The sequence below is a fragment of the Sander lucioperca genome, chromosome 19, assembly GCF_008315115.2.
Source record: "Sander lucioperca isolate FBNREF2018 chromosome 19, SLUC_FBN_1.2, whole genome shotgun sequence".
Lineage (NCBI taxonomy): Eukaryota > Metazoa > Chordata > Actinopteri > Perciformes > Percidae > Sander > Sander lucioperca.
In genome coordinates this window covers 24,286,295-24,312,037 of record NC_050191.1, presented here as the reverse complement: position 1 = coordinate 24,312,037, position 25,743 = coordinate 24,286,295, and the positions used below count along the sequence as shown (strand labels likewise).

The window sequence follows — 25,743 nt, the reverse complement described above, 5'->3', positions numbered from 1 at the left end:
ACGAACGCGTCACGTGGGTCTCTTTTCTCCGGAAATTCACAGCCAGACTGTCATGGCGGCTTGTTCAGAATACGATCTCATATTGTACTAAAATAGTTCACCGAAACGTGTTTCTGAAAACATTTTAAGCGAGAAATAGGCCATGCAGTTGCTGAATATGTCTTCATTTCAAATCGACAAAGGTCAGTTTAAAAGATTTTCGTCAGATTTTGAGATGCTCATCCGCTCGCCATTTCCGGGTGAGTCCCGACTGCCCTGTCTCCGACTGAGCATGTCGGGTCGGCCAAAATGAAGGCCGACAGCTCCTCCGACGGACGACGGCACGGAACACACCGAACAGACTCGAGTCACCGACCTCGCCAGACTGTCCGACGGCCGATAATCGGCTCTGTGTGTCAGCGCCTTTAAACACCCATGTCTTTCAAACTCAATGCCCCAGTTTGTAACACAGACATTTTGTGCCGGGATTACAATGATAACATCATAAGGTTTAAAATCCAGTGGAATACACATTGGAGCCTGACACTCAATCACAGCTTGCCTTTGACTTGCATAGGCAGCTTTGGGGAGTAACGGAATACATGGAACAGGGTTACGTAATTAGGATACAAAAAAAGGTAACTGTATTCCTTTAAAGTTACAGAAAAAAAGATGTAATCAGATTACCAATACATTTAGTAAAAAAGGGGATTATTAGCAGGATTACAATTTTAAAATTCATTTTAAAATAAAAAAAACGATATGCTACTGTAGCTAAAAACCTCCAAAGCATTTTTTCTTGTTTTGTAAAAAAAATAAGTCCCAAGAGCTGAATATGACACTGAATCGCATTGTTAAGAGGGATGTTATTTCTGAACAGCAACTCCTGTTCAGGTCATTCATCCTTCTCTCTTTTTTTCTGTTCAAGAAGAGAAGGACTTGTTCACCATCATATTCTAGATCCTTGGTCTTTATCTAAGCAGTAATGAAAACTGTCACCGTGAGCAGAAAGCATAAGGGAGTAAAACACAAGAAAAGAACATGCAGCAGACTGACAGATCAGGGGTCACAGATGGGGAAGAGAGAGCATAGGGGAGGGAGGTTGGAGTGTAAAAGAAAAATGGAAAAGGGAGGGGGCTAGAGGAGGAGACAGATGGACAGACAGGTAGAGCGAGTTAAATGCCTGGGTGGGATGGAGATAAACTGCATAAAGGGAGGGAGAGAGAGAGAGAGAGAGAGAGAGAGAGAGAGAGAGAGAGAGAGAAAGAGAGAGAGAGTCAGAGGGAGGGCAAGAACATGGGGGAGGATAACAGGGGAGTGCTAGAGAGAGAAAAGAGGAGAACTGGAAGGGTGAAAAGACATCCAGTCTCCACTTACAGTATAACACCCATCCCCCATCTCTCTCTCTCTCTCTCAGGTTAGACCGCGGAAGCAGATTGTGTTCTAATCCTCAAAGCTACACACCTCCGTCTCTGCTGTGCGTATGTGTGTGTGTATATTGACTGTGTATGTGTGTGTGTGTGTGTGTGTGTGTGTGTGTGTGTGTGTGTGTGTGTGTGTGTGAGAGAGAGAGAGAGAGATCAGCCAAGTGCTACTCTAACAACCTATTAGCATACAGCAGGAGAGATGGCCTTCTCTCTGACACACAGCATGACTGAGTAAATGTGTGTGTGTGTGTGTGTGTGTGTGTGTGTGTGTGTGTGTGTGTGTGTGTGTGTGTGTGTGTGTGTGTGTGTGTGTGTGTGTGTGTGTGTGTGTGGCAGGGAGGAGAGGAGAGGAGAGGAGGATGTGATGGAGCTTTGTGGTGAAAATGGGAGAAAAATGATGCTGTGTGAGAAGCTGCGGGAAAAAGTGACATCAAATTTGGGAAATGTGTGATACTATGTGTAACTACAGTTTGACAGATTAGGTGGCATTTTGTTCTTGGATACTGAGCTGTGCCCATCTTCCCCTGAATTTTCCTCTATCCATCGCTCTGGTTGACCTTCGTCTCATTCGTCAAGTAGTCTACAGGAAATTGATGTACTAGACCTGTAACCATATCAGGGGTTTGCATCTTTTTGTGAACCCTGAAGAGATATTTTCTATCTGCTAAAGGGGGTTTCTGCACAATTTTAACTCTTCCTTTTAGATCCACTACACTAGTCTTCTGTGGTGGTTCCAGGTCATTTGAAATTGAGCTTCAACACTTTTTTTTGACTACGTCTCTGATTGATTTATTGATTTAACACTTACACACCCCTAAAATTGGGGGACAAAAGTGGTATGGAATTCCTATACAGTTGACCGAACATAGATGTGAACACCCTCAAATTAAAGCTGAGTGCACACACTTTGACCTCATTGCAGTTATTTCATTTCCTTTCCAATGTGCTGGAGTCAAAACAACAAAGAAATGTGTCACTGTCCAAATACATGCAATAAAGCGATCCAGTCCCATGCCGTTCTGTATAATCCATATGGTATAATCCAATCTGATTTCCCAGTCCCTTCATCCCCACAAACACCCACAACTGCATACAGGTGGTATGCAGTCACGCTAGAATAAAAGTAAGGTGGAGAAAGAAAAGGGATTAAATGAGTGTGAGAGGTGTGACAGAGAGGAGGACGTTTCCTGTCTACTTGGTTAACTCACACTAGTTCATCCTCTCAGGCCTGGGGGTCGAATTTCAGCTGCAACCAAATATACACACATGCACACACTGTCTGACTCACATGAGCCGATCATTTTAATTACGCCACACACCAATGGGAGTTGGCACGGGAGATACAGAGGGGGAAGGGACAGAGCGGGGGGAAAGAGGAGGGAGTGATTTCCCTCTCATTCACAAAGATTTGATTACCTCTCTCTCTCTTAAACACACACACACACACACACACACACACACACGTCTGTGTGGATCAGCCTCAGCACTCTGCCTTGTGATGCCTCAGTGTGCATAATTATGACTCACAAACCACACTGCTGTCACCCAGAATGCACTGTGTTATTAAACAGATTCACAACAGAGACAGGACACAGGGCCTTACACCTGACACTGGATGTATCATAGTGTGCAACATCCTTTTCCATTTTGTGCCGTGTTTGTCCGACTGCATTATGACAAATGTGGCTGTTGTCACAGATGTGATGTGGCTGCAGCTTTGTGCACAGGCATCGCGGTGCAATCTGTAAACTACAGCTTCTGCAGTATACAAATGTATACACAGCCGTTAATTGTTTTCTTGCAATACAAGCAGAGTAGCAAAACAACAAGCTGCTGAACTTTCAGCGCTCATACGTTGTCACAGAATTGTCACAGCATTCTTGTAGAAAACAGTTTTTTGCAGCTTGTAGTATAAAAAGACTCAACAACAACCCTATGCGAATACACTACATACGTGCACTGCACAGAAGTCCATTTTTTAGTATTAAGCAAGACCGCAATCTTTCCATAACCTTAACCAAGTGCTTTGAACAGCCTAAACATAACCAAATATGTTATTCATGCCATGTGCAAATATTGCAAAACAAATCTCTGTCACTGGAAGTTTTGCAGATATGCTCAGTATGAACATTTTGTGTAAATATGCTTATATTAAACATTTCCTCATTATCTACAAAAAAGCATAATCTGGGTCAATCTGGGTTTCTTTCTAAATGTATTTACTGGTATTTGGAAAACATAGAAGTATATATTTGTAATGTTTAGGAGACTATGTTTGCATCTGTCATTGTAGCCTATAAGCTGTTGTCCTTTACTTTTGATTAATTGTAACTTTCCAACAAGCGCTGTTAACCCCCCATCAAAATGACGTACCATTATCTATTTTAGCTGCAAGTGTCCCACATGCAAAAGCTAGTGGTGATCAATAATCAATAGAGGTAGTATATTTGTCAAAACAGCAATCAGTTTTTAAATAACTTGCATTAACTTTTCAAACCACATTTCAAACTGATATATTCACACCTGCATTTAACAGATGTTTGGAAACGTTTGTGCAGTGGAAACAAGCTGTAAACACATCCAGCTGATTTAGCAGATTAAGCATTCATTTAGAGTCGTGTTTGTGACCACCTGACGAATGGAAGTCCAATAATCACTCTCCTTTTTGCTCTTTTTTCAGTTTCTACTAACTCAAATAGGAAACTATCTGGCTCCAGCTGCTAAACAAAACCATAGCTGTGTTCTATGGGATCAAAAAAGGGTCATTTATATTTTGAGCTTGTAAAAAAGTTTGTAACTGTAGAGTTATTTTGTGCATGTGTAATTCAAATTTGTGGAGAAATATTTTCAACAGTCAGGTTTCACAAAGTCTGAGCAACGGACACACATATTTCCTATCTGCCTGTGCGACCCTGAAGTTACAAGCACAAGTCATGAGTTACAAGTGTGAATTTTGACCCTGTTTTTACGCCTAAGTGTTTTCTTTCAAATTGTTAAGCGCACTTTTAAAATGTTGAAAAAAAAGAAATGCGAATTAGGTGCGTTTCAATCAACTGGTTTTGAACGAATAAACTAGGCTACAGCGTAGTTTCATCAAAAGTTAGCGCTATAGGCTACACATGGCTGTAATCAGCCAGTAAACAGAGTAAAAGATGCAGAGGTTGCTAACCTGAAAACAAAACAAGTCGCCTTGGCCATCTAACCCACCTACAAGAGAAAAATAGAGAGAGGTAATTAGGCATTTGGTTCAATTTAGCAAGTTGTTCTTTTATGTCCATGAGTATTAGCCATGTTTCATACTGTCCGGTCATGCCACCTCGAGTGAGCGTAAAACCTTTTTTGCGCAACCAAGGGAGTTATTATCAAATACAGCTGTTTCCATTCAGCTTTTCTAATGTGATTCTTCAAAACGTGCATAAAAATGCATGAATGGAACCACGACTAGTGACAACAAAGATGCTGAAAGATTCTGTAAAGCTGAAGGGAACCAGGTGATAATTATCCGTGGGCTCGTCCAGAGTGACCCTTTCCACACAGACATAGTCATTTGATCCATTATTCATATGAAAATATCATAGCAGCTTTAACTATTCACCAGATGGGGTTTTAATGGGTATGAAGCAGTTATGACGCCTTGTATTGAACACTGATGTTAGGCCTATTTTTAGCATCATAAACGTGTTACAAAGCAGTGTAGTGTTTACCACATTGAGGGTTGAAAATTTCAAGGGTGTAATCAAGAGCACACACCTGTGCGACTTCAAAGCACGCAGCTGTGCACTGAGAGAGAAATCTGACCTCCAACTGCTAGTCATGACTATTTAGTCTCGCTTTGCCAGACCCTCCTCCAAAGCGTGCTGAAAGAGGGTCTGGCTACTCCACAAAGCATTCGGGGATGTGAGAAAACATGCTGTGGTTTAATGGCATTTCTTTAAGCCAATCAGAATTGTCATGGGCGGTGCTAAACTCTGCACTGAGCTGCTGCAAAATGCAAGAGAAAACTCAGATTGGACAGATAGTCTAGCTAGCTGTCTCCATTTACCCTGCAGAGATCTGAGGAGCAGTCAACAATAGTTCTCATAAATCCACCGAATTTAAAATTGCAACACAAAGAAAGCATAAGGAAACGGAAAATACATGCATTTGGCAGAATTTACTGCAGCACCGGAGCAATCCCGGAAGTGGAACACGAAAGCAGACTATGACCATTTCAGGCAATACCATAAACCAAGACATTTTGATTTATTTCAGGGCAGGCACCAGATGCACATAATATGGGTTTAGGTTAGGTTGTAGGTGTATTATGGAACTGCCAACCCCCCCCTCTCTTTGAAGCGTATGTTCCTCTTACAACGCACCTACAGTGCAATAAGAAACCATACATTCACTTTCACACTTCTGTGTAGGGCTGGGACGATATGCTTTTGTCCCAATTCCATTCTTTCACGATACATGGGTGCCGATTCGATTTTCATTTATTGCGATTCTAGAAGTATTGCGATCGATAGTATTGAGTATTGCGATTTTCTTTTCCTTCTTTAACAAAAACAAAAGTTAAATTATACACTTCTAGGGACAATATATCATCAGGCATTTTCTAAAAACTAACTGTTTTCTAAAAAGAATGCACATCACACGTCAGTCAGTCAGTCTGACATTTATTTAAGAAGTACATAACATGGGTTTTCTGCATTTTCTGTTTTGCTGAAAATGGATATGATGTAGTCACCGTCAGTGTTACCGTATATCAGAAAATATGTAGGTGAATCATTGGTAAAAAAAAATATATATATATATATATAAAATAACGTATTCTAAAAATCATCGCAAAAAAATCACGATACATAAGATTTTCTATTTTTTTCCCCCACCCCTACTTCTGTGCATTTGCATTAGCCTGCCAGTTGTTATGAATGAGCTGATTTCACATCTATGTGTTCGCTATTGTCCTGCATTAATTCAGCACACAGTTACTATTAATGTTGGTATTCTTATGGGTCAAACACATACCACACCAACTGCTCCTGTCAATATGCATCAGGCAACAGTGATGATGCTGGATCGATAAAAGCCCACACTATACTTTTAGAGCATAATGAAACATTCCGATCCACGCAAATGGAGGTAATGGCAATGGGTGGGAGGCCAGCACGGGTTGGCTCAGGCTGCAGGCAGAGCCACACATCAATCCTGCTGTCAGACTTTATGAGAGGGCTGGGTCAGCCACAAGCAAATGTACAAAGCAGTCATTTAGTTAAAAATATGCCACTTAACATGTAGGTAACAGGTACAAAGGGCTTCATCTTGGTGTGTCTTAGTCGAGGTGGCACCTACATCTGTGTAGTTATTTACAGCACATCACATGTCCAGTCATTTGCATAAACTGACAGTTAATATGAAATGATTATAAATGATTTCTTTATGAAATGCCAATTGTGCCTTGAGTCAGTTTTATGACAAAGGTGGTAATACAAATGAAAGAACAACTTGATTAGATAACATGAGATAATATTAAGATTAGAGAACCACCAATGAAATAACAAAATTAAATGATAATACTCCCGCTGCTGACATAGGATTATTCAAGTGCCTTGTGTCGGAAACTGCAATAAGAAATCAGTGGGTCATCTAACTTCAGATCTCTCTGTGAAGAGAGAAATGTTTCAGTCAGTATAGTCTTATTACAGGACAAAAGTCTCTAACTTAGTATGAGCAGTGGGGCTTCACATGCTTGTTTTGTCTCACAAATAGTTCAAAAGCCCAAAATATTCAATGTAATACTAAACTGAGAAAAGTAGCTTGAAAAATGACTTAAATGATTGACCAATAAAACAAGACTCTACGGCCATGCCAGTGGCTCTGTGAAGCTGTACTTTGGTACAGCGGTGCTTTGAGCTAACTGCTAACTCTGAGTTATTGGTGTTGTGTCAGACCAGTAGACTAGAGACTGCTGCCTTTACAGTCTATTAATCAATACGTGGGAGAGAGGGAGTGATGGCGGAGAAGGAAACTGGAAAGATCAGAGGAACCAGACACTCAGGCTCCATCGAGCCAGGGATCAGTCCTTCAACCCAAATCCCAGACTAGAATCACCAAGCCCAGCTTTACTGTCCCAGGATGTTCCCCCAGAGGCCTACAGCACCTTCAACCTCTCCACAGCTGGACATAATTGAAACTAATGTGTCTCATATTGACTAATGAGAAACAGATACTGTAGCTGTGTTGGTTTCAAGCTTTTGACTCCCTCGGTTATTGTAAAAGGATAAACCCGTTCAAGCATGACGGTTAGTTGGATTTATGGCCACATTCAAACAATTATATTAGATGATACATTAAACATGGCTGTTCATTTTCTGTTTAAACAACAGAGGAGACTAGTCTGAGTCTCTCTTTCTAGAAGATACCCAGAGGGGACTTTATATGATGTGATACCTTAGAATCAAAACAAATGCTAATTTTAAATCTAAACCCTGCCAATGACCTGTGACTTTTAAAAACACTTCAAAATAACTCTGTTCCTGCAGTTCGCCTTGATGCTGCTGTATGTCTGACCTAGAGTAATGCATGTTTGAACTGCTCACAGCATGGAGATCAATGCTCTTTAGATCACAGCACAAAACATCTGTTTGTGCCCTACAAATGGGCATACTATAGTAGTCCAGCAAAGACACGCACACACACACACACACACACACACACACACACACACACACACACACACAACTCAACTGTTCTACCAAACAAACACTGTCACACTACCAACATGTGGACAGAGAGAGGAAGATACAACCGGACCACACACTGACAAGCAGAGACACATTCACATGCACCCAGCTGGGCTGCAACAAACGGTATGGAATACTGGCTTGTTGTGGTAAGTCACAGTCTGTGTTGCCACCTACAGAGCACCTCTGTAAAGCACAGAATCACTCGTTCTAAATCACAGCTGAGCATCTAAGTGGCTGTCAGACAAAACCTAAAATATTTAGTCTATCAGCTGACAGCTTGTCAGGGTAATTTACATCAGACAAAAGCTCCAATGCAGGAAGAAAATGTGTCAAAAGTCCATACATAGTAGTTCTAAGCAGTTGTTGTTTAAGTGACAGATTAAAGTTAACTGGAAAAGTCAGTCTGCTTGCATACTAAAAAAAAAACATTTGATTTGAGAGTGTACGCTACAGTATCTTCCCATAATGCAATACATAAAGGAAAAAAAAATAAATTGTGGATGGTGGTAAAACAGCTCAGAAAAAAATACAATCTCTGAAAAATCATTTAGCTGTCTGTTTATAAAACTTACTTGACAGTGATATTTCATAAATGTGGTTTGATTGAAGTCTTTTATCATTTTCTGTTAGTGCAAAATAATGTCTTGTGTACCACATGGGGAAAAAACAGTACTATACTGTGAGAATTAGTAGTGCATACTATATACAGAGCAATAAGTATGCACTATAAAGTAAGACAAATATATTCAGGTGTGGTCCTGGGTTTTACAAGTTATGTTTAAGGCATTTGTCTAATTTACATCATTCTACAGCAGGCTACAGTACATGAGGATAAAGAGCCTTGCTCAACGGCACAAGCCATATAAGAGCATGTTTGGTACCATCAATATATAACAGCGAGCTGAAATAACTGTAGAGATAGCAGCAGCACAGAGAGAGAGAGAGAGAGTAACAGTAAGAGTTTGAGGGCTGCTTGTTAAAAGAGACACTAACCTGACCTATGGCACCCTGGTGGCTAAATCCCACTCTGACCTTGATACACACACTCACTCACAGATTTCAAAGCCAACAGCAATTAGAGTCAGATCAGGGTTCCTCCTGTTCATGGTGAACCTGTGCCAACTGCTGGAGCCCCACCCACATCTGTGTAGCAGCAGGCTCGCAGCTGATTGGCTGCACGGTTGGGTCCTACCAGTAACATTTCACCTGATAGGCCCTCAGCCAGTAAAACCAGTGCTTGCATCCCTGAGACAAGTGTGTGGATGCTCTCAGCTGATTGGTCCTCAGCTGGGAAGGTGTGTGTGCGCGTGCATGCGCATGTGGGTTCCATGTGTGTGGGTGTACACACATAGGTGTGCTTATAAAGATGAAACACATGTGGCTGCTTTGTGAATCCAGTGATCAGATATGTGTCGCAATTAAGTATCATGACGCTTATAACAATTCTGCACGTGTAGTCTGGTTTCCATGACAACACCTCTTTTTCTCTGCAGACAACCTCCACGTGACACATCACAGAGCGAGCTGGAGACAGGGATGTTAGCTGGTTTCACATCAAAGCCTTCTCGCAGTGTGTTAACGGCTGTATATGTGCTGATCTGAGAGCAGCCGCTCCTCTTGTGTCAGCCAACAGGTGACCTGCCGGTCAATAAAGGCGCGTGGTCCTGTGATACACCTTTTGTGCTGCGGTCACATGCACATCACAGGCCTCTGCATGAAACTGCGCCAGTGAAACGAACAGTACGCCCGTTAATAGGATGTTTTGGCTTATCTTGCTATATCCTTTAATATCCCATAATGATGCGCAGTGAATCAGAGCAGTCTGCGCTTTATTGTGCAGCAAACGAGCAACGCATGCTTCTGCTTACCTCATCTTTCCTCTCCTGTCCGTTTATATGAGATGAATAATGTTTTCTGTGTGCTCGGTGCTTTGTCCTTGAGTTGAGTTCTAGTAAAAGGATCCAGTAGCAGCAGCAGCACCTCTGGGTGTTTTATTAAAAAAAACAGCGATGCTGCCAGCGAAGCCTGCAGCCGGCTGGATGTGCAGATGTTGAGGGTGGAAAAGGCGACAGGGTGTGGAAAATGCTGCACGGATGCCCACAGTTTTAAAGGTCTGGCTTTTAAAAAATAAGAAATGAAAATGTTATCCGGTGTCTTGTCAGGCGGCTGGTGGTTCGGCCGAGGCCATTTCAGAGGGAAGTACGCCGCTGTCCGCAGGACGAGAAGCCGGGCGGAGTGGCTGACAGCGGCTTCTGAGGTGCCATCTTTTCCTCCCTTCAACCACTGGGAGGCTGGATGGAGAGAGAGAGAGAGAGAGAGAGAGAGAGAGAGAGAGAGAGAGACGGCTGCTGAAATATCAAGTCTTGCTGGTTTTGCTGCACGGTAGCGCCCTCGGTCTGCACGCAGCTGCCGTGCAGGCAGGTAGCCTATACCGCACACCGTCTTCTTTAAGAATAAGTTCTGTCAAAATTGAAAAGCAATATATTTTTTTGTCTAAATAAAAATAACACTCATACTGTTCTAAAATTATTTTATTCAGCTGCAAAACAATGAACAGCTTTACAGGAACCGTAGTATGATTGGATATAAAATACAACGATTACCACAAATACTTTAAGCCTTTAAGACCCTGCAGAAATAGTATTGTACGTATTGTTTATTATAGTGTGTGTGTGTGTGTGTGTGTGTGTGTGTGTGTGTGTGTGTGTGTGTGTGTGTGTGTGTGTGTGAAACAATAATCAGATCTTGTATTTTGAGTGTGTGAATGAATATTTTTTTATATTTCTTTCCGTCTGATATAATGAATAAACACTTAATTAAAATCATTGTTTAAATCTGTCATAGCTACTTTGTCTTCTATGTCCTCTCATTCATTTTCCCTTCTTATAACTCTTTTACTGTTGACTTAAGGTATAATACTGCATGCTGCTGTACATAATTATACAGTATTTGGCCTTAATAGACACAATGTGATGCTGTAGCCTATACTGTATAAAAGAACAGACAGTGTACAGTATGTGGCGCACACACCTGCCAGTTGCCAGCATCGACCAGCTAACATCTGTCTCTGTCTGCAACAGCAGCTGCTGCTCCCTCACATGGAGGACAGACAGGCTCAGATAAATCTCCACTGGAGATCAGTTCATCTGAGGTTTTCTCAAAGACTAATGTTATTATGAAACACTAGTGTTGTGTGTTTGAAATGATGCAGATGTGTGCATATTTGCAGAAAAAAAAGAAAAAAAAAGATTGAAGCCACACACATCTATCTATCTGGACGTCAGGGCCAGGGCATAAGTGAGTGTTAGCGTCAAGAAAGAACTACTCGGGCAGTGGTGGCCTAGTGGTTAAAGGAGTGAGCCTGTGACCTGGAGGTCGCTATAGACCGATAGGAAAAAAATCTGGGTGGGGAAAGTAAAAGAGCAGCGCTTGTCCCTCCCTCATTACCACCACTGAGGTGCCCTTGAGCAAGGCCCTTAACCCCAACTGCTCCAGTGGAGCTGCTCAGTGGCCAGCAGATCAGACTGCGGTTGTACTGGGCAGCTTCCAGGTATGAATGTGTAACTGTGTGAATGTGACAGGTTGTTGTTGCAAATGAGACTTTGTTCTCAATCGACTTACCTGGATAAATGAAAAAAAAAAAATAATAATAATTACAGGTCAATGTATTATGTTGTTGTATTACTGCTGTCAATTTGTTTTGTTAAAAGCTTGCACAAGACAGAACTCCTGCAAACTAAAAAAAATATACAATAAAATATATATAAATTTATTTTAAGTGTTTTTTCTTTAGTTTTGAATCATAAATACAATTGTTAAGTACACAATTGTACCATTTTATGACAATGCAGGCTTATGCCACATCTCAAGCATTAAATCAAACCTAGTATGGTTTTCCTTCTCACCAGCAGAGGCCCTCCTAATTTTCAAAGAGCACAAGAATTTCCACTCAGGTCATACTGGGCAGCCACACATTGGCTTGGCGATCATGAAAAAGTTCAGCTTGTGCTGTAAAGGAACTTTTATTTTATTAAGTTGATATGGATTTCCTTGTGCAACTTTAATATTCATAGGATGTTACCTTTTTCTGATGACCCTGTTTGGGTCTTTGGTCTTTATCTCCACAGGAGGGCGCTGAGGCTGTGTACACTTTGAGCTTACAATACATCACAGTGAGATATCACTCTTATTTTATTTCCAAACAAGTCTAAAACTGTTTCTACATTGTCAGGATGTATGCTCCTAATCAGTCCAGTCTCCAAGTTTAGATCAGTGAAGATTGTTATATATATATATATATATATATAATTTTTTTTTTTTTTTTTTCACACACACACACACACACACACACACACACACACACACACACACACACACACACACACACACTTTTAGTGAGGGGGCTGCCTCACAGGATGGCACCCCAAGCAGTTGGGTGTTCGGTGCCTTGCTCAAGGACACATCGCCAGTCCCCAGGAGGCAAACTGGCACCTCTTAAGCTACCAGTCCACACTCTGTACTTGGTGCCCATGGGGAGTTGAACTGGCAACCCTCTGGTTCCTAAAGCCAAATCCCCACAGACTGAGTAACTGCCTGTGTGGGAATTTAATAGAATGTGCTGAGTAACCATAATATACCTTACCTTAAAGGTCCCTTGGCATGAAAATGTCACGTTATGAGGTTTTTTAACATTAATATGAGTTCCCCCAGCCTGCCTATGGTCCCCCTGTGGCTAGAAATAGTGATAGGTGTAAACCGAGCCCTGGGTATCCTGCTCTGCCTTTGAGAAAATGAAAGCTCAGATGGGCCGATCTGGAATCTCCTCCTTATGATGTCATAAGGAGCAAGGTTACCTCCCCTTTCTCTGCTTTGCCCGCACAGAGAATTTGGCCCGCCCATGAGAAAGAGATAGACATCATGGTTTGCAAACAAGCAAAGTTGCAGTTGGTCAAGGCCACACCCCCACCCTCCACCTTGCCCCCCCCTCTCCTCCTCAATAGCATTTAAAGCTACAGACACAGAAATGGCACATAGTAAGTAAAGCTCATTGTGGGACTGGCTCTAGTGGCTGTTATTCTGCACCAAGGCTGAATTTCGGGAAAGAGACTTCAGATACAGTATTAGGGGACCACTGAGGCCTATATAAAAGCATCCAAAAAGCAGCATGTCATGGGACCTTTAACACAGTCCACTTTTGACTCAAGCTTCATTGGAGTGAATAAAATCCTAAATGTTACTTACAGTGGGAGTGGAAAATGTTGCACCAGGCACAGCTAGCATTTTCCATAAGTCTTCATTTGACTGTTTATGCAACTGAAAAGGTTATGGCACATGATTTTCAGCAATTTCCTGCTCATCAAAATGTTCAGTGGCCATTTATACCCTACAGTCACTTTGTAAAGACTGTTCTCATCATCAGAAAAGGGCTTTAACGCCTGATTAAGGTGACTGCACTTTTCTTGCTCTCCAGGGGGCTGATTGGACCTAAACACAACAGGAACACGCAGCACATAGTGTACCAGGATCTCTGCTGGAATATAAACTCTTCATTTAGTCAGGTCAATAAGGTACCAGCCACAGGCAGGACCCTGCACACACACAAACACACACACACACACACACACACACACACACACACACACACTTTTAGTGTAATAAAAGGAAAAAGTCATCCCATTGGTGATCATAGTTCTTTTATTGTTTGTCCTGAACTAGAATGAGCCTTTTTTTTTACTGATTCTGGTACACACTGTACTTCAGTTATACTTAAAGTGGAACATTAACTACAAAACAACAGGAAACATCACAGCACACAGGAATGAGACAGACTCAGTGACATCAAACACAGTCAGGGCTCAACGAAAACTACAGACACATCCTTGCTTTACAAACTTCACATATAGAATGACAAAGAAAATGTTTACACACACACACACACACACACACACACACACACACACACACACAGCAGTGAGAACTGGATCTATGCCTGCTGTGGTCTTAGAGGAGGCTAAAAATGCATTTAAGCTCTCAAACTGTACTATCCTTTTAATAAATAGCCATGCCATAAAACACTATTCACAGTTACTCAAACTTGGAAATGTTTTGAAATGCTGTACACATACCCAAAAGCAACAAAGTCAGGATGCACTAAAGAGGTAAATCGTGTCAGCAGTGCAATCATCCCCATTTTAAAATCAGATTCTCTTTTTTTTATCAACAATGGAAGAAAGTTATTCACAGTTTCTGTTCAAGTGGTTGATAGCAAAGGTGTAGCAAATCTATCTCTACCCTCAGTAACAAATCTGAAAGTATTGGCTGGGTGATTTGAGGGGGCTCTTGTAGCTGGATGTGTCCTGCGCTGTGCTCTGGCTGGTTGTGGTTTTCTGCAGGTTTAAGGTGAAGGATGGGGTCGTCTTCTTTCCCTCTAGCTTGCTGCCCCCCCTTGCCTGAGGGTTGTTAGGTGTCGCCGTGGGCCCTCTGTTGACAGGCACAGCGGCGGGGGATTTGGCGGTCTCAGAAGATCCAGTCTTTCTTGTGAGGGGGCTCAGATAGATCTGCATAGTCACTAAGTGAATGGTGAAATGAGGTGAGGAGGGTGAGTGAACAGACAAGTGGGGGGAGGCCGGTCAGCGGGAAGGGTTAGAACGGAGGACGGAGGTCAGGTTAGGGTTAGAAAAAAACAAAAACAAAGGTGCAAGGGGTGAGGGGAAGGCACACAAGTCATGGTGAGATGTGACAAAAAAAATGACGGATAAAATAACAGCTCAAACACAAGATAGTATAGATACGTATATTGATAGGGATGAATCCTACCTTTGCAGTGTGTCACACGCCTTGTCCCTGCACAGAAACAATACAGAGAGGTCCCATTCACTTACATGCAGCAAACAATACCACTGTCACGCCAGTCGTTCGCTAAATCACTTTTCTTTTTTTCACATAGAGGCTTAATCAGCAGCTGTTTTACATTCTTGTAATGAGGCAGCCAGATGCAGCCGGGAAAAAAAAGACAACTGCAGGGAAGCAGGGAGAGTGCTCACTTACCGACACTTACTGCAGCCTCCTTGGACTTGCTGCTGTTTTAATGAGAGAGAGAGAGAGAGAGAGAGAGAGAGAGAGAGAGAGAGAGGGGGGGGATTTGATATGGATACAGAAGAGGACAGGAGAAGGAGAGGGAAACAGTATGAGATACAATGACACAGAAAGAGAGAGATCAGTTTCAGGTTGACCAAACAGTGAAGCATCCTATCTACTGGCAGTGTTATAGTCAAGACCACCTAAACCAGGTCCTGACCAAGATCAGAGTGTATCGAGAACGAGACAAGATGAAGACTTTGAGGGGTTGAGACCGAGTCAAGACAAAGACCAGACTAGTGCGAGTCCCACACTACATGCGGCAATAAAATGTGGAAAATACTAACCTTAGGCACTCCTTAAATTGATCTGAAAGATCCACATTCCCACAAAAAAACATTTTAAGATTCTTCTTCATTCACCTCTTTTATTGCCATAAGTGTATCATGAGAAATGCCTTGAAAAAAAAATCAAAAGGCAGTTGTGGTCTTGACCAGTCTTGAAATAAAATGCAGAGTCCTCTTTATCTGAGACTGAGACAAGTCTGAGTAAAAAACGGTCGATTCCAAGACAAGACCTTCAAAAAGTGGTCTTGAGACGTACTTGAGACGTACTACAACGCTGTCTACTGGCTTTGAGAAAGTAATGTCCCTTTGTGGTTTGAGGTGTTTTCACAAAAAACAGGATGTCAGGGTTAAAAAGAACATTGATTTGATTTAGGAACAGCTTCTCACCCTTCCGGAGGTTTCTTACAGGTGGAGGCTGCAGAGGTGGGTCGTTTAGCGGTCTTGCATGGACTGTCCTTCACGCTACCTGGGGGGCTCTTCACACCACTGGAAGAAAAAGAAAAAATACTGTCACTGTAAGGTCATGGCTCTTTTGTTTTTAGGATTTTATTTTAAAATGCATCTAACATATACTGGGGCTGCAGCAGCAGAACGTGTCCCATCCTCCATGTTACTGAAAATGAGACTCATAAACCACACACACACTGGCCATTCAACGACGGACATGAAACCTCTCAGTCCAGAGGAAATGACAAATCCAACATGTCAGCCACTAAGATGAAGACATTTAGATATGAGGTTTGGGAAAGTGAACTTAACCCTCCTGTTGTCCTTGGGTCAAATTTGACCCATTAACAAAAAGTTTCTATATCAGAAGTTATTGTTTCTTTCAACCAAATTGTCAAAAAAAAGTAACGTGGATGGTTCCATACAACGCTTTTCACAAGTTAAATAAATGATCTGTTCACTACTTTTACTTTGTTTTATTCAATTTTATAGCATTTGAAGAAAAATAATTGATAGAAGGTTGAATAAACAACAAAAACTTCAAAAAAGCGCAGAAAAAAATCGACAGACATTGGAAAAAGTGACAAAAAAATTGTAATTTTTTTTTACAAAAACAAGGCGAAAAGCCACAAAAGTGTCGAAAAAACAAACGTTGAAAAAAAAGTTATAATTTTTAATTTTGACCCAGAAAAACAAAAATTGACATGGTCAGCGGGAAGCTAACACAAGGGTTAACTGGTGTCACAGGATGTAACAGGATGTAACAGGGTTGATGGGAATGAAGGTGGATCAAGCTTTTACAGTAAAATTGGTAATGTTTTTCCCACTGCGTCTTGGTGGCACCTTTGTGTGCTGTTGGCAGTTTTATTTTTATGTCAATACTATGAAAGCAAAGAAAGGCAGAAAGGATTTCAATATTCATTTTTCTCTTTTCTAAATACTTTTAAAGCTACATTGTGTAAGAATTTCTCCCATCTAGCGGTGAAATTGTATATGACAACCAACTGAGTATCTTTCTAGCCCTTCCTCCTACGGTGGCCGAACCCAAAATTAGCTCTCTCCATCGTTTACGCGCAGCTGTTCTAGCCACTCCAATATTAACTTTGGGCTTGTTGCTTTGCCTGTCGCGTTGTCGTTTTAATTCTCTTTTTCGCTTCCCTGGTGAGTAATCTCCCCCTGGCAATCGTCACGGTGCCATTAGGTGTAAGAGGGCGAAATGCAGAGGTATGTCCCTCTTTGGCTAATGTATTTTAAAGATGGTGGCGCTACATGGCTGCCATCATTCGAGCGAGTTGCTCCTATGTATTCTGAATGATTCTGAATGTCAGATTCTACGCTTACGAGAATACTTTGATTGGTTGGTAGAAGTAATTACGCATGAATGAGTATACATATTTGTGAAAGAACACAGGGTTTTTTGCTAAGAATCATCTCAAAAAATTACACAATGTGGGTTTAAAATTGAAAAATTTTACTTTGAAAACCATCTGTCTGAACGTATGTGGTTTGAATTCCTGCCTTTGGAATTTCCAGTTCATTTCAAGTTGTGCAAAATATTTCACTGCTATGAATCCGACGGTATTTTATTTTATTAACACATTTCAACATTAGTTATTAGTTATATGCTAAAGTATTAACATTGACATTTAAGTATTAGTTACATTTCACATTGGCTATTTAGTTGCTGATCAAATGAAAATGATTATGCATTATCAATTTGCTTCTATACAGCTGCTTCAGGCTCAATAAGCACTTTGCTCCCCTATGTTTCGCCCTTACTGTGAAATTATTGTATATTATTAGTTTTCCACTCAGTTCCACACAGTCTATATTCTGCGTTCTACAGTTCTAAATCACACATATTGAGTGAAACATTACAGTGAAACCTGAGATGATTTTTGTGTTTTTACAGGTGCAACATGTCAGATGGCAAAATGTGAATGTCTCATGCATCAATTTAAACAAATTTCCTTGGAATGACATATTTCTGGAAACTGTTAGAATTTAAAATAGTGCTGTGGTTTTGAACAATGCTCGGCTGCAGACATGTAACTGTAATAATGAACCCACTGTGGTGGTCACTGGGTTTTTTTTGAATATGTTTTACTTTAAATCTATGTGATGAATACATGCAAAAGACAATCAATGAAAACAGATATGGCAACAGCCGGATGGGAAGCAACTGTTACAGGAGGCAACGAGTGAAGCGGACATCAATGTGAATGAGAGAGAAAGACGTCAGAGGGTGAGATGAATTAGTGGAGAGAAAAGCTGAGATGAGAGTGGAGAGAAACCCACAGCTGCGAATGATGATGGTGGTGGTGATGATGATGATGATGATGATGCTTCTCACTTCATCCTAACACTGAACGGACAGCCTTAAGTGAATGGTGATTTACCTCTTTCTGTGTAATTATATCAGCACACTCCAGATATAGCAGCAGCACATTAAGGTACCTCCGAGAAAACCTATCGTGCTCTCTGACTATTGCTATCTAATGGCCCCATCATTTGAAAGAGCGGAGAATGGTTTGCTGCTTTATTGCTTCGAAATTAAGGTGAGTGTTTGGAATAATTATTGCGCATCCATGTGCGCTGTTTCTTGAATAATGGAGGGTGTCTGCTGATTGCTTTTGCACATTAGATAATGAGAATTGAAGCTTCATTGTGAGCTGCTTTGTTAGAACTGTATTCCATTCATACTGTATGTGTGTGTGTGTGTGTGTGTGTGTGTGTGTGTGTGTGTGTGTGTGTGTAGCTTTCTGGTTGCCCTGGGTGTGTTTGTCAGAGATTAAAAAGGAATGCCCCTGTGATTTCTTTTCCCCCACATTGAGAAACCAATCAACAACTTTCACCTTTTTGTTTTACTGTACAAATGCTGATGCAGAGCTTAACAGCTTTCTCTCAGTTAACAACCAATAAAGAAAATACTCAAATATAAAAACATAAAAAACTATCTTTTATATTGCATGTACAGTAGGTCTTAGCCTGTCTTGTGAGATCATGTCCTGTCTGCAGACTGAGCAGCAGCAGCAGCAGTGTTTTACCTGTGGGGCGGTGTTGGGCTGTAGTTTTTAGCTTGGGCGCTGGAGGGCAGCGTGGAGCTCTTCTTCAGAGAGGCAGCGCTGGAGATCACCATGGGCGGTCTGGAGGGCAAAAGTAGAGACACCGGCCGGGCTGTGTGGACACGCACACACATGGGGGGGGTAAGTATGATGCATGTGTCTTTGTGTATGGCGGATAATAGGGTGAACCTAATGGACTCTGTTTGTGGTAAAAATAAAGAGTTATTAGGACATGTTTCCTAAACTGATTTTCAGAAATATTTGTCTTTGACTACAGAAACCTGATGGACTAAGAGTCCGACTGACACTAGATTTTTAGAGCTGATTCTGTTAACATTATATAAGTTGATCATCTTTTTTCTATGAACTATATACAATTTTTATAAAAGTATTGGGACTGTAACCATTAGTTGATTAGTTAATCAGAAGCTTAATTGGCAAGTATTTTGATATATACTGTAATCATTTCAGTTACTTTTCAAGTCAAAATGCTAAATATTCCTAAATTTCAGCTTCTCACATAAAGGGATTTCTTCCACTGTTCTTTGTCTTATATGATCGTTAACTGAATATCTTTGAATTTTGGAGTGTCGGACAAAACAAGCAATTTCACTTCTTTCCTGACATTTTACAGACCCAACGATCGATTGACTGATTACACTTAATCAAGGAAATAATAAGCAGATAAACAGATAATGACAATAATCATTATTTGCAAGGTATGCATTTTAATTTTTAACTTAAAAGGTATACATCTTGGCAAGCATCCCTTAGCATCATTTAGACATGAATGTGTTAGGACAAAGATGTATGCTGAACATACAATGCATAATGAATGCCTTAATGTATGTTGACCAACTTGTCACTTATAAATCAATAATATTGCTCTCAGTCAGACTGTAGCACATAGTGATCAACACTGGATTGTATTCCCTCAGTAAAGCACAGCATCGTTGATCCATTCCAAACACACACACACACACACACACACACACACACACACACACACACACACACACACACACACACAGATCTTTGCTGACCTTTAACGCCTGATGGTCTCCTAAGAGCACCTGAGGCAGCAGCTGCTTGGTGCTCCTCAGATATGTTGAGCCTCTTGAGTACATCAGCCAGAGCCATTTTCAACAGCTGGATTTCATCTTCCTGCATCTGCATTCTCTGCTCCAGGTAGGTCAGCCGGTCGGCCACGTCCAGGCCACTGGCTGCCGAGCTGCGGTCATCTGAAGGATAGATAGATAGATAGATAGATAGATAGATAGATAGATAGACAGATAGATAGATAAGATAGACAGGTTTATGCACAGATTATGTTGTTTGTTTGTTATACAGTATTTTCAACGACATTACATAACTAATGACATGCTTAACATCCATTAAAATAAGCATAGGAATCCAATGCATCCATTAGCCTCCAAACCATGTCTAAATATCTTCAAATATGCAGATTTCACAGAAAAAAAACAAAGAGCAAACTCACAAAAACTCACAGAGCAACAGTCAGTAAGACTTTGTTAACCGACTGAGGGCGACAGTGAGATTCATTACCACACACACCACACGCACACGCACACGCACACGCACACGCACACACACACACACACACACACGCACACACACACACACACACACACACACACACACACACACACACACACACACACACAGAGAAAGATGCCAAGAAAGAAATGAATATGCAATTGACTCATACTGAAACCATACGACCGTTTGGTAGGAAAAAAATCTCAGTCACTAAGTAAGAAAGAGCTATTCAACCATCCACTCACATAAGAGGACTGCTGAAGAAAAAAAGTACTTCCACATCCAAATATCTGCTAAAACTTGAGCCAAAGCATAATTTTAATAATTTATTTATGGAATTCTACCATAAATGCTCCTTTAAGGCTCATCTCTTTTGGCAACAAGCTCAAAACATAATCAGAGAAAGGAATTAGCTCTTTAACTTCGCTTGTTCGTGCCTATGTAAGTAAGTCAGTCAAGCTAATGAGGTCACAGCACAGCTGGACACAGCAGATCATCCAGCCTGTCATTCCACAGCATGTAAACAAAGGTAGCAGAGAACACATCTAAAACACTGTCACTAACACACTATCATTTCTCTTTCAATCAATTTCTACTTGGTATTTTTCCTTTTACTGCTACAATCATCAGTCCAACACAGTAACAATAGATCAGAGGTGGATACCGTGGGAGACAATGGACACTGATGAGTTGTCAGGGTTCTTCTGCTGGCCAGTTGGGCCCTCCTTCACTACAACCGACGTCTTCCTCCTCTTCCTCTCCTCTCGCGAGCAGCACACTCTCTCGCTTCTCTTTCCTCCTCTGGCTCCAGTCAGATAGGCCGGCTCTCCCTCCATCTGATTTTGCTCCACTGGCTGGTGTCCACTAAGATCTTATCTTCTTTGCTCCACTTATGTCACACACACTCACAGAGCTGCCTTTCTGGTGTTTTGTCCGCCTCTGTTTACAGCATCCAAGTAGTATTACAGTATCTGCAGTATGTTTTGATCCTCTCACGTTTCCTTGGTGGTTTCCTGACACACTCTGGGACGCAGTGATGTGTATGAGAACGCTTAAAGCCCTTTTGCTCAGGGTGTTCGCTTATATAAATGTGGGGGTGGGGTTGATAATGCTTAAAAACTCAGTGGTCATTCAATTCAGCCTAAATTGTCTGTGCACGTGTGTGTGCATGTACTTGCATGTGTGTGTGTGTGTGTGTGGGGGGGGGGGGTTTGCAGACTACAATGATAATCCCTCAGACTGAGCCTCTTTGACCACGCCCCCACACATAAGCCCCATGTCATTATGAGAGATGGAGACACTGGGAGGAAACAGCAGAGATAAACCTGATATGCGGCCTGTTCTTGTGTTGCGCCGCAGTAAACATCTTGTTCATCCACAGAGTTATATACAGTAGGTTACAGAGCAGGCAAGCCTTAGTAGCTGGAAGGATGAATTTAGCTAAAATGATTGGATACACATTTGAGAAAAGACAAATGGTTGATAAATCAGGCCTAACTTAAAGTAATGGTCAAAATAAAATAAAAAATCGATGCTTGAAAAGTCCAGCCCCTACCACTTGATGTTGTAGTTGAAGTGTGAAAGCTTAACTAAACAGACCTAAACATTGACAGTTTAGCCATATGGAAAAAAAAACATCTAAACATCCACTATTATATCTAGGTTTAAATCATTAATTGTTAACATCCAGTTTTAAATCAATTGAAATTATCACATTTGGAAAATGATGGGTGTTGTTGATGGAGTACTTGATTTCTTGTGACAGGGATGTGGGAGTAGTTTACATCTGACAAAAAAGGTTGAGAACCTTTGAATTTAACTGTACTCACTGCATGATGCTGTGATAACATTTCCAGAGGTAGTTTCTATGAAGCCTCAAAACCTGCTGTATAGTTTTTCTGAGGTGCATGTTATACAAAATCTCAGTTCTTAGGAAGATGTAACTCTTTTGAGAAATTTTTCCTCCTATCAGGGATGATCTGCCGTGGGCAAACACTTGTGTTATCATTCGAGCATGCAACCAGCAGTAATCTATCTCTCATGGAGAGTTGTGGCTCTGCGTGTAGGCCTGTGCTTTTCTGTTTCTCCTCTCGTCCTGGATGTGACAACATCCTCGTGCCACCTCCACACACCCCATGTGGGATTAAGATTAGAATAGCACATAATCCCAGTGCTGTAAAAGGGAATTAACAGCCCAGAGCTCAATCTCTGCACTCACTCAGCTATACAAAGAACAGGCAGGCTCCCTGGACGCCTTTCATGCAAATGTAAACACACAAACAAGTCTATCTCTGCACCTGCATCACGCATACATTCACACATGTACACACAGCCAGTTTCAAAATGCATATGCCTATTATACATTTTAGCAGAATGAAAATACATGAAGGCATAACTCCGAGAAGCAGCAGTGTTTTAATCTCTGCTCCCAGATGGTGTTTCTTGAATGAAGGAACAGCATCTGTCTGCTCATATGCAGCACCCTGCATGCTGACATATACAGGCCATGTGTGCACAAGCAATCTTTCACACATTAGTCCACTGTTACTAATATCCCTGAAGGGGACGGGGCATTTCCCTAAATCTCCTCAGCCGACGCACATTCCGTAACACCCACAGTTTGACTGTATGCCATGTGATACGTTGGATATGTATAACAGGACTAGTGTTTAAATTGAACTTGCTTGTTTTCAAATAAAGCATTGTAAGGGTTAAGTGAAAATCCATAGTGCCAATTTCAAATGAGGACAAGAAATGTGGCTTTTCGTTCACTATATTCATAAGGTTATTCAACAGGTTGTGAAGAGCTATTATAGAGTACAAAGTGCAGTTAATCTATTTTACTATTTCTGCCCTGATGAGGTCAAAACCAACATTTTTTAACCAATCTGGCTGAATAAATAAAAGCTGTTCATATGTTCTCCTTGTTCTGCCTAAACGTGTCTAAAGGATGTTTTCTTTTTGTCAGTAGGTTCTGGAGGGCTTTATAATTCTAATATAAGTCACTAAATATATATGTATAGCAGTTTTTTGTAAACCTTTCAACTTACTTCACTACACATGCACTTCACGTTCTTTTTCTTTTTTCGTTTTCCGGTGACAAATCTTTCAAACCTGTGCAAACTCATACATGTATGCACACCCGGTTTGTGGTAAATTGCAGGAGGGAGGTGTGTACATGTCTTCTTGTTGATAACAAGTAAAGATGCATTTCGTACAGGACGCTTTAAAGGGTCAGTTCTGTTTGGTTACTTGCCCCTCACAGTATCCAGCAGTTAGTTTGCGTTTGATTTGTACAGGTTTTAAGATAATCATCTCTTCGAATTGAACGTTTTAAACATATTATTATGCTTTGAGCACCAACAACAAAATCAAACAAAGTTGCATTCACCTCCATTGTATTGGGGTGGAGGTGGAATAAAACCGGACCATCTGCATAGCTACATACCACAGGACATATTTCTGTCATTTGAGTGAGCTGACCCTTTAGCATCTAAACTCACTCAGCTGCCTACCTGTCATGAAGTCAGTGTCAGGTGCCAGCAGGCAGTCACTGTTGTAGTTCTCCTTCAGCGAGGGCCTCCCCAGCAGGCCATGGCCCGTCTCCTCCATCCCCAGGCCCTGGTCCACCAGCTCCTCCATGTGTGTGTGTCCCTCCTCTACGCCCGCTGCCATGGCCCTGACAGAGTGTCGGAGTGAGCCTGCGTGCTCCTGCTACGTCTCCTACGCTTCACTGCTGGGTTAATTCACCTTCACTAAACCACCAGTGGCCACCGCCTCTCGCTCTATCCCTCCCTCCCTCTCCCCCCTGCTATCCTGCGAGGAGTGTGTGCAGGGTACAGGAAGAGGGTGATGTCACTCAGAGGACAGATTAAGGACCTGGTAAGCCATCTGTAGCTCAGAGGAGGACAAGTAAGAATGTGTGCGAGAGAGTGCTCCAGTATGTTGACAGGGGTCAGGGAGGCCTCACACAGGGAAAACATCTTCACATTAAAGGCCCCAAAATAACTTCCGGAAAGATAAGCTACTGCTTTGAGGAGGAAACGAAGAGTAACAATTACTGACCTGTGTGCTGAGAAAACATACACACGCATGCACGCACACACACACACACACACACACACACACACACACACACAGCAGGGTGGGTCCCGCAATTTGCTGTTGCATACAAAGATGCAGACAAGCGCACAATTACACTCCTAAAAAGAGCTTACATCAGGCTGCCATCCGGTGTGGCCAGCCCCGGTGAACTGTAAGGATGATGAGATTCTGAGATTAGGGAGCAGAACTTGATTAATTATAGTCATCAAGAGGACAATAAGCCGGACGTGGTAATTAGACCAACAGAGTAAGACAACAGGAGCAGATGAAAAGCCAGTTAGGCGATTGTGTCCGGGTCTCCCCCAGTGTAAGCTGGCTTTCTGTCTATTTTGCATTCGCTGGATTGATTCTTTCTTTAGCAGATGCTTCTCTTTGCTGATCTGTCAAAGCTTTCTGGCCACATAGCGGAAGTCCTCCATCCCCCAGAATGTAAAAAAAAAAAAAAAATTGCTTTGCACTACATTTCTTTTTACTGACGTCTCACAAAATCATAATGAAAAATAGTAAAGCATGGTTGTCTATATCCAGTGATCTGATGTCAATGGGACATGCTGTATGTTAACTTTAAGAAAAACAGAAGCGGGGGTTTCTGTTCCTCTCATTCTCACTTCTCTTGTTTTTCTCTTCATTCCCTTCTCTTCACATTTCTCATGTCTTCTCATCCAGTCATAGTTCCTGTTATGTCTGTATGCTTGTCTCTGTGTTTACATGGAACATATATATACGTGTGTCTATGTATCGATTGTTGATTTTCCCAGAATTACAACTACAGTCATCATTTTTGCCATGATAGGATTGCTGTTGACGTTATTAATAATATAGCAATCTCAGGACACAATATGTGGTCCCATTTAAGAAAATAAGACACAATGTAATAAAAACTGGTTAGATAAACAACAACAGAAGAGAAATGTAATGGAAATAATAAATTAAGATGTGGCAGAGAATATAACTCACATTTAAAGGATGACGCAGGAGTATAAATAGGCTCAAAACCTGTGAATGTAGC

The 25,743-nt window shown here is 41.5% G+C and overlaps 2 protein-coding genes across 7 annotated transcripts in view; both read right to left on the bottom strand.

The window, feature by feature from the left end:
* evlb (Enah/Vasp-like b) overlaps positions 1–10,441 on the bottom strand; it is a 50,972-nt gene extending 40,531 nt beyond the window's left edge. The window contains exon 1 of the mRNA XM_035995725.1: positions 10,003–10,441. Coding sequence (XP_035851618.1) covers positions 10,003–10,007 — 5 coding nt within the window. The 5' untranslated portion in view covers positions 10,008–10,441. The remainder of the gene's footprint in view (positions 1–10,002) is intronic.
* A 3,903-nt stretch (positions 10,442–14,344) lies between these two features.
* LOC116057952 (echinoderm microtubule-associated protein-like 1) lies at positions 14,345–24,692 on the bottom strand. Of its 6 annotated transcripts, none has more exons than XM_035995730.1 (7): positions 24,146–24,692; positions 20,114–20,311; positions 19,053–19,182; positions 15,946–16,047; positions 15,182–15,213; positions 14,951–14,977; positions 14,345–14,702 (listed from the first exon to the last, which is right to left on the bottom strand). In XM_035995730.1, exons 1-7 carry the CDS (start codon positions 24,303–24,305, stop codon positions 14,428–14,430), a joined length of 924 nt encoding a protein of 307 aa, XP_035851623.1. In that variant the 5' UTR covers positions 24,306–24,692; the 3' UTR covers positions 14,345–14,427. The 6 variants fall into 6 exon arrangements, with proteins under 6 accessions (XP_035851623.1, XP_031166412.1, XP_035851621.1 ...); XM_031310552.2 differs by having other exon boundaries at positions 15,182–15,210; positions 15,946–16,044; positions 24,146–24,685; XM_035995728.1 differs by lacking the exon at positions 24,146–24,692 and adding an exon at positions 21,295–22,260.
* Between the last annotated feature and the right edge of the window lie 1,051 nt (positions 24,693–25,743).